This window comes from Neopsephotus bourkii, unplaced genomic scaffold, assembly GCF_033783945.1.
Source record: "Neopsephotus bourkii isolate Nb327-2 ecotype Australia unplaced genomic scaffold, CSIRO-AGI_Nbou_v1 NB_1749, whole genome shotgun sequence".
Classification (NCBI taxonomy): domain Eukaryota; kingdom Metazoa; phylum Chordata; class Aves; order Psittaciformes; family Psittacidae; genus Neopsephotus; species Neopsephotus bourkii.
The window spans coordinates 6,952,978-6,961,741 of NW_026902223.1; the positions used below are offsets into that span (position 1 = coordinate 6,952,978).

The following is an 8,764-nucleotide window of genomic DNA, read 5'->3' on the forward strand; positions in this document are numbered from 1 at the left end:
ATCAGACCTCACATTTCCTGTCTTCTGCAGTGCCACGTGAATACACCATGTGGGTGGCACAGGGGTGGCAGAGGCAGGGTTGTGCGGGTTGTTTATGCTGCTGCTTTCTGCTCCAGTTTCTCGAGATGATGTGGAAGGGCTTCTGCTGATGGAAGAGGAGGGGCACTCAGATCTCATCAGCTTCCAACCAACAGACAGTGATATCCCCAGCTTCCTGGAGGACTGTAACAGGGTGAGGCCCCTTTCCCTACACACCTTGTGCTGTTGTTATGGTCATCAGTATCACCTCCTTCTAGAGGGAATTCCTCTTCAAAGCAGATTAACTGGTTTGCACTGGGACTCCTGATCTCCAGCTTCCTATCTGGAACCTGAGAAGTTGGGTGTTCTGTCAGTTAATCACTTTTACTGAACAGGGGTTTTGGAGTTTAGGAATGGAGATGACCACACACATAATAGCCTTGAAAGCCACATCTCAGTCCATTTGTGTCCCCTTCCCATGTGCAGGCCAGGCAGTGGGGACATCCCCACGCTCTGTGCAGGCAGAAGAAACTGTCTTTCCTCCAGCTATAAGACATGGGTCGTGCTGTCCAGTAGCCAGGTTGGGACAAGCTTTTCCTGTGCCATACAGAGCTCAGGCATGAAACAGAGCGAGTTGCTGGGAGGCAGCACATAGTCTCTGACGAGTTTCTCCACATAGGTAACAAGTGCTTAGAAATCCTTGAGCACAGGTTTATCATGCTGATCTTACAACCCCTGAAGGCAAGCACAGTTTAGCCTGTCAGTGTGGGCTTCCTACAGTGGCTTGGGAAAGCCAGCTTCTGTCTGCAGGGACTGCAGTTTGAAGTTACAGTTCCTTCTGCAATGCCTCTCCCTCACACACACACTCCCCTGCTTAGTCTCTTCTTTCTCTTTTCCAGGCCAAACTGCCCCGGGGGATCCACCAGGTGAGACCTCACCTGCAGAACATAGACAATGTGCCTTTGCTGGTGCCCCTCTTCACAGACTGCACCCCAGAGAGTAAGTGGCACAAAGCCTGGGTCTGCCCTCCTGCCCATGAATACCTTCCCCATCATTTGCTCTGGCTCATGTGGGTATAGACAAGTGGAAAGGAAGGGGATACAGCCCAGAAATCTAGAAGGACATTTTGATATTAAAATGTCTCTATTTGTGCCTGTGGGAAGCCAGGTGTTAACTTCATTTCAGTGGTGCTGTTTCCTAGCTACAGAATTGGGCTAACAACTGCTGCTTTCAATTTGCATTCGTAAGACACACTAAAGCAAGCATTCAAAATACTGCTGCCTTCTATTAAATAAGCATTATCAGTGTGCTAGAAGACTCTGACCTCTGCTCACAGCCCTCACTGCCCTTACATAACTTGGAAATCACTTCCCAAAATGATTTTCCTCTTGCAGTGGCTGTTTAAACCTTTTGCTTTGCAGAGCTTTTGATTACAGGGACCAGAAAGGACACATTTCTTATCTCTGAGAGACACCATTTTATCTAAGGGATGGGCTGAGTGCTCAGCTGGCCAATTCCTGTCTACAGGTATTGGAACTAAAGTGTAAGTTCCAAGCATCACTGGGTGTTTTACATACCTGCGGGCACAGTTTACAGAGTGGCAGTGAGACCTGGGTACAGCCCAATCTGCCTGACCAGTCAGTGCCCAGGAGATTGCCTCTCTTTCACCAGAAGTAGCAGTTTCCTGCTCCATCTAACCCTTGCAGTGCTGCAGACATGGGTGCACCAGTTATTAGCTAAGCTGTTTGCACAGGAATCTGCACAGGGTGGGTTTGGGTTAGGTTTGTTTGTTGTTTTCTTTTTTTCCTGGAGCATTCTAGAAAATCCATCCACACACAGAGCACTGTGCATAAAGCCCCAGAAGAAAAAGCACATCAAACAGCAGCTTTGATTTAGAGGCCCCAGGAGGGTGTTGTTAAAGAGATTGATGTAGAGGTAGTGGTGGGAGTGCAGGAACAGGGTCTGGCTTCGAGTATGGCTAAGCCCAGCACTGCTTTTGGAGTAGTTTGTTGTATTCCCTCTGATACTTTAGACCTAGGACAGTAGGGATGTGCTGTTGAGCACATTTTAAAGCTGTATGTTTATTTTCTGTTTTAATTATTTAGGTTTATTTAATGTTCTGCTATACCTACAGCTCTGGTCTGAAAGAGATGTGCTAAAGATGCAAATCTCTGGGCGATAGTTCTGGCAATCACAGCTTAGTTCCTGCCTCCAGCAATTAATCAGCTGTGTACTTTGACTGTAGATCTCATTGTACACCAGTGATGAATATCAGTTGGGGGAACTTGAAAAGCTCTGACTGCTTGTCATCCAGCCTGGGAGGGGTGTGTGAAACACTGCATCTGTGAGCATGATGAGGTAACACACTGTGTTTCTCCTTCTGTCCCTTTATAGCCATGTGTGAGATGATCAAGATCATGCAGGAGTATGGGGAGGTGACTTGCTGCCTGGGAAGCTCTGCCAACCTGAGGAATAGCTGCCTCTTCCTGCAAAGTGATATCAGGTAGGACAGGATCCAGACTCCTCCTGCTGCCTTTACCTTATGCTTAGCAAGTGGCCAGCCATGGGTCACACTAGATCTGTGGGTTGTGCAAAGGGATGCTCACAACTGCTGTCCATTATGAACTGCATTTGTCTCCATAAGAAGATCTGGGTGGTACTGGATGGGATGATTACCTAGATCCCTAGACACACAGGTATTTCTCTCCATCTTTGAAAGGAAGATGCTGAACTACTGTGCACCAGGTGGCATTACACATGCTTCTTACTGGGTGGAAGAGTGGAAATGCCCCTTTGGATTAGCCAGTTTTTTAACCTTCAAACACCAAAAACCCAAATGTGTTCATTATTTCTCTGGGAATTACAGAAAGTCTAGGAAGCTTGATCCTAAATTCATGTCACAGCTCAGGACTTCACTGCCAGCAAGGTAGATAGAGGTGGCATAGCACAGCACAACTGTACAAGCTCAACTATGTTGGAACATAGGCTCTTCTCTGGGATGAGGACTTTCCCTAATGCTCCTGTGTTGTGCTTGCAGTATAGCACTGGACCCTCTCTACCCATCTCGCTGCTCCTGGGAGACATTTGGCTATGCCACCAGCACCACCATGACTCATGTCTCTGATGAGCTCACCCCTCTGCAGCTCTCAGGACAGCTCAACAGCCTGCCTTGCTCCATGTCCTTCCGCCAAGAGGAGAGTACCAGCATCATCAGGCTCATAGAACAGGTAAGCCAGGCACATCCCCTCTCTAACACTCACCCCTCTTCCTGCAGCTCACAGAGAGCAAAGCCTGGAGCTCATGTGAGTGTTCTTATGGAGTTACCCTCAGTAAGCTGCCAGCATTAGCTTTGCTCATGTTTCCTGTCCTTAGTTCAGGAAGCACAACAGATACACTCTTCCTGCCTGGCCCTACCAGTCCAAGGTGTAGGGGATGGTTTGGGAATGATGCTTTGTGGCCACAGAACATAAACACTGTTCAGTTGGATAAAGTAGAAGCTTGCAGAGATCCCTAGCCAGACACCAGTGCAGTGCTGGGGAGAAGTGGTACCCCAGAAAAACCCCAGAAGGTTTAAACTTAACCCTTGTCTAAATTCTGCCTTCCCTTCACAACCTCTACGTGTACCCAAGAGACCTTTCCCTGTTGCTTACAGTGGGTTCAGATCCTCTCCCCTCCCACTTCCCCTGCAGGCCCCATGTCCTGCCCCTGCCTGCCAATAATTGCTCTTGGCTGATAACTGCTCCCATCACAGCAAAGGGCTCTGAGGGCTTGTGCTTCCTTCCAGGCCAGGCATGCAACCTATGGGATCCGCAAGTGTTTCCTCTTCCTGCTGCAGTGCCAGCTGACCTTGGTTGTCATTCAGGTGAGTCCTGCCTTGGCTGGGGACAGCATTTAGCTCAGAGGACAGGAGTGCTAGTGTGGATGTGGGAGGCTGCAGTGGGGCAAGTGAGGAAAGTAGCCTTTAGTCAGGTTTACACAGCATCTTTGGGGAAGGTACAGACAGAGACTATGTGATCTCAGCTGCACTGCCCCTTCTCCCTGATGCTCCTGCAGGGGGTTCTTTTCAAACCCTTTTTCCCCTGGGGAAAAGCATCCCCAGCAGCCTGAAGCATGTGCAGTGGCAGCCTGGTTACCAGCTCGTCCCAGTGTTTTGTGGGAGGACAGTGGCATCTTGGGTGACTGGACTATGCTAGCACTGCTCATGCTCTTCACTTTGGGTTGTTCCTGTGCAGTTCCTCTCCTGCCTGGTGCAGCTGCCCCCCATCCTCAGTACCACAGACATCGTGTGGCTCTCCTGTTTCTGCTACCCACTGCTCAGGTGAGTCTGTCAGGGTGGAATCTCCTGCCTCCCACCCACAGGATGCACAGACCAGTCCCCCAGCATCACTGTGTCCATGGGAAAAGGAAGCTGACATCACCCACTGCATGGTAAGAAGGCTGGAAGGATTATTCCAAACACCTGCTTTAACAGGTGCTTGGGGACATAGAGATAGGAGCATTTGTGTACTGCTGTGTTAGCCCTGCCTGCTGTCTGAGAGCTGCTTGTAGCTTGAACCTCCAGCTGAAAATCATTATCATATCTTAGTATCATTAATCCTGATACTGCTGCACTGGTTGTAGGGTGATGGAGAACCTTGTGAGTCAGGCAGAGGTCAAAGTACCATGGGTGGTGTGTTCTCTAGCACACATTTGGAGGTCACCTCCCTGTTTGCACCTGACCTAACACCTTTTATATCATATGCTTAAGGCAGTGGCCAGGTAAGTGCCAATGCTTTAAGCAGTCTGAGGAAGTTATTTGGGTTCAAATGTCAAATAGTCAAAAAAGAAGAGTTCTGGTGCCTGAACTTGTTACTGAGACACTAACTTACCTTTCTGCAGCATCTCACTCCTGGGCAAGCCTCCCCACAGCTCCATCATGACCATGGCAACAGGAAAAAACTTGACTTCCATTCCTAAAAAGGTAGGTGATCCATCAGATTGAAACAGTTCACATGTTTTTCTCTTCTGCTTTGTCCCAGTGTTGATGCATAGCTGGGGCCCTGTGCCCTCCCAGCTCGCTTGGGAAGTTGATCCATGGCATGAGCTATGCTATCCAAAAGTCTGTTATGGACAGGGGTTGGAACTAGATGATCTTAAGGTCCTTTCCAACCCTAACTATTCTATGATTCTATGGCAGGAAGGGAATCCCATAGCACCAGTGTGCCCACAGGGCAGCATCTCACTTGTACTACAGCTTGACTTTTGCAGCCACTGGTCCCCTGATGGCTCTTGCAGGGGAGGTTGGGCCAGTGACATGCCCACATCATCCTCCTGCCTCTCCCTTATTCACAGACTCAGCACTACTTCCTGTTCTGCTTCCTGCTGAAATTCAGCCTGACCATCTGCTCCTGCCTCATCTGCTTCGGGTTCACCCTGCATGAGTCCTGCAGAGGGGTGAACACTACCAGCCTCAATCTCACAGCCTGCTCCTCCATCATGCTGCACAGGTGAGAACTGAGCCTGGCACACACCTCCCTCACCCTGCAGGGCCTATTGCTCTTGCCCTTCCCAGGAAGGATTGATTACCCTCTAACAAGCTTCAGACTCCTGCATGACCCAGCTATAATGGCTATAGAGAGGATGGGGTGCTTCCCCATAGCCTTGGTAACTGCATCTTTGCTCACTGTTGCCTCCTGGTACAAGGACAGCCTGACTCCAAGCTCACTCTTAGCTCTCTTAGGAGGGACATGGCCCTTGTGGGCACAGGTCAGATAGTAAGTCCCCACTGTTGACATCTTCCTGTATCCTCTCATTTACTAGCAATGCTGATGGTGCTCCTGACTGGTTTGGAACATTTTCCAATGCTCTTCTTGTAGCCCAGAAGCTCACAGCTGGTCTGGTTGTCTTACACACAGGTAAATCTCTGTTCCCTAACCCACATTAAGCACTCTGGGGGGAAACTTGCCCCCCTATACCAGAGTACAAGCTCCCTGGTAGAAAGAGACACTGCAGTGGTCTCTCAGCACAGCCATAAAGCCCTTGTCTTACTAAACATTGTCCTCACAGATAGAACAGGGCCTTCAAAGCTGATTCTGCTTCTTACCAACCTGATGAAGTGCTGACTCCTCTTCAGTTTCACCAGAAGAGCAGCATCCCTGTGCTGGAAGCCTTTTTAAACCCTGAGGAGGGGTGGGAGCTAGCTCCTGGCTGACCCTCACCACCTGCACAGCATTGCCTGGCAGAGAAGGTCCACCTGATCTCTGAATACCTTAAAGGGTCTCTGCTCCCTTTCCACCACGTCACAGGGTGTTGTGCCCTGGTGCCTGACAGAGCACTGCTGTGCAGGTTGTTCAGGCCAACAGAAACACTTCCAGGTTTGGGAGGCAGCCTTACTTTAGAGAGATGTAGGGTGCATGACTGTTAATGTCCTTCAGGCCACTGAGGCAGGTGGGAAATGCTGTTTGGAAGAGCCCCAGCAAAAGCTGAGCAAATGCTCTTGGGTTCTGGCTAAATACCCATCTCTGGGCTGGAGCTTTCTGCTGGTGCAGGCCTGCAGTGACCCAAAAACAAGGACACATCCGGTACTCCCTCACTGTGGTCCTTTGCCTGATCTTTCGTGGCATTCAGGCTGCAAACCAGCCTTGGCACCCCCATAGTGAGTGATCCTGTGCAGTACTACTGCTGCACTCCTCCCATGCATATCTTGGAATTGCTGTGGGTAGTCTGCTCTGAAAGGACCTTGAATGAATGGTTGGTTTCAGGGACATAAACCCCTTTGAGCTTATAGCTCTTGGTGTACCTTGTAAAGTATGTGTGTGATGCTAAATAACCCCCTTCCCTCTGTCCCCACAGTGTTCATATCCATCACCCATGTCCATCGCACCAAGCCATTGTGGAAGAAGAGCCCCCTCTCCAACCGGTGGTGGACGCTCACTGTGGCTGTTGTGTGAGTATCCCCAGGCCCTGTTGGGGCACCCCAGGATGCTGGAGGAGGGAGGGCTCTAGATCTGCTCCAGCATCAGTATGCTGGTGCTGAGGGTAACGACAGGTCATGGTGATTGCTCTACACTGAATTGGTGAACTGCTATGAGCTCAGGAGTGTTACATCTGGGCCTGAACCTCGACGTGCAGGTCCTAGGAAGGCTGTTAGCTCTGCTGAGATGTGTGGTGTCTCTTTATGATCTTAGATTGCTTGGACAAGTGGCACAGACTGTGCTGGACCTGAGACTCTGGGAAAACCTCAGTTCTTCATTGACCTTTAACCACGTCTCCATCTCACCAGTCTCATGGCTCCTGGGTTTTCTTTCCTTGGTCCTTGTGGTTATCATCAACGAGATTGTCAAGCTGCATGAAATCAGGTATGGGGATAGTAGGGAAGATGGGGAGAAAGGGGTGGAGCCTCACTCCAGCCTGGCCTTGAGCTGCAGAGAAACCCTGCACAGGGAAGAGGGTGGGGAATGAAAAGGAAAAGATGATTGCATTGTGTAAATCACCTGGCCATTGTGTGCAAGCTCCTGTTCCACCTCTCGGGGAGGAAAGAGGGTCAGGGAGGGGCAGTGGCAGTGATTGGGAGCAGGAAGAGAGACCAAAATCTCCTTATCTCAAACCAATGAGAGGGACACAGCCAAGGTCTGTGGAATACCGGTATGGAACTGGAGAGGGCTGTTCTCTCCATCTCGTCCCACGAGGACAGAGAGGCATTGAATCACAGCAGAGGAAATACGTCCTCACACAGTGCCTGGACTGTGGGACTCATTTTCACAGGAAGAGGCTGAAGCCAAGAATTAGGAGCAGGCAAAGTGACCGGTTGTTCTTCCTAGCACAGGGAGCAGCAGGGCTGGGAGTTAACACTAATGAGTGTTGAGTCAGGAAATGGGTTGGTGAGGAAAAACAGTGGGGATTGAGAGAACCCTGATGGGGACAGAGCTGCTCTCTGTTCCTGGGAAGGGTTTTTAGACCTTTCTCTGCTTTCCCTGGAGATGGGACTTGGCTGGATGGGGTAGGACCGAGATGGGTTGCTCTCTGGATTCAGTTCCCCTCTTATGGTACTACAGGGCCTAAGGCCATATGCTGACTCCCTTCTTTCTTCTGCTGCCCCCAGGGTCCGGGTCCGTTACCAGAAGAGGCAGAAGTTGCAGTTTGAAACAAAGCTGGGGATGAATTCTCCATTTTAACCCCTCTGAGCTCGAGTTCCCTGGAGCCAGGGCCACACAGCCACAGCCTGCACTGAGAGTGGCTGCTCCAAAGGCTCAGGGAGCTTTCCCTCACACATGCAAACCAGACAGCTCCCTGCAAAACTACATCAGCACCTTCCAGGGGCCCCAGGCAGGGCACTGCTAGCAGGATCCCCCAGGTATGCAGCCCTTCCCCAGCCTGCTTGGGCACTCCCAAGGGAGCCTGCAAGCTCCAGTGGCTGTTAAGGCTGCTCTTCCTTTATTTATTTATTACTAGAGGTTTCTGTTAGTAGCATGGTGATGCTGAAATGAAGTGACTCCTTCCTTCTGTGTGAGCAGATGGGTTTCTCAGAGCTGGCAGGGGAATCTGGGGCCAGCATAGAGCTGCTGAAGCAAGAGATCTCTATTGAAACCCATTTTGGTTTTCCATCTCCGTGTGCTCTCCTGGATGATGTGTATGCATGTCCTCACCCACCTCCCTGTGTCCTGGGGCAAAGGAGCCCTCTCTCTTGCAGCTCCAGGAGTGCTGGGTGTCAGGTGAGGACTGGAGATCACATTCCCAACGGGACACGGGGAAAGGGTCTCTAGCAGGG

General features: G+C 50.4%; 1 protein-coding gene across 3 annotated transcripts in view; it reads left to right on the forward strand.

Annotated features, from left to right (window-relative positions):
• Positions 1-8,499, forward strand: part of TMEM94 (transmembrane protein 94) — a 47,825-nt gene extending 39,326 nt beyond the window's left edge. For all 3 annotated transcript variants that reach the window (XM_061377118.1, XM_061377121.1, XM_061377119.1), the window contains 12 exons: positions 117-232; positions 918-1,017; positions 2,413-2,521; positions 3,056-3,245; positions 3,803-3,880; positions 4,251-4,336; positions 4,897-4,978; positions 5,350-5,504; positions 5,818-5,912; positions 6,850-6,943; positions 7,185-7,355; positions 8,099-8,499. In XM_061377118.1, the coding sequence (XP_061233102.1) occupies positions 117-232; positions 918-1,017; positions 2,413-2,521; positions 3,056-3,245; positions 3,803-3,880; positions 4,251-4,336; positions 4,897-4,978; positions 5,350-5,504; positions 5,818-5,912; positions 6,850-6,943; positions 7,185-7,355; positions 8,099-8,171 (1,349 nt within the window). In that variant the 3' untranslated portion in view covers positions 8,172-8,499. The remainder of the gene's footprint in view (positions 1-116; positions 233-917; positions 1,018-2,412; positions 2,522-3,055; positions 3,246-3,802; positions 3,881-4,250; positions 4,337-4,896; positions 4,979-5,349; positions 5,505-5,817; positions 5,913-6,849; positions 6,944-7,184; positions 7,356-8,098) is intronic.
• Positions 8,500-8,764: the final 265 nt, after the last annotated feature.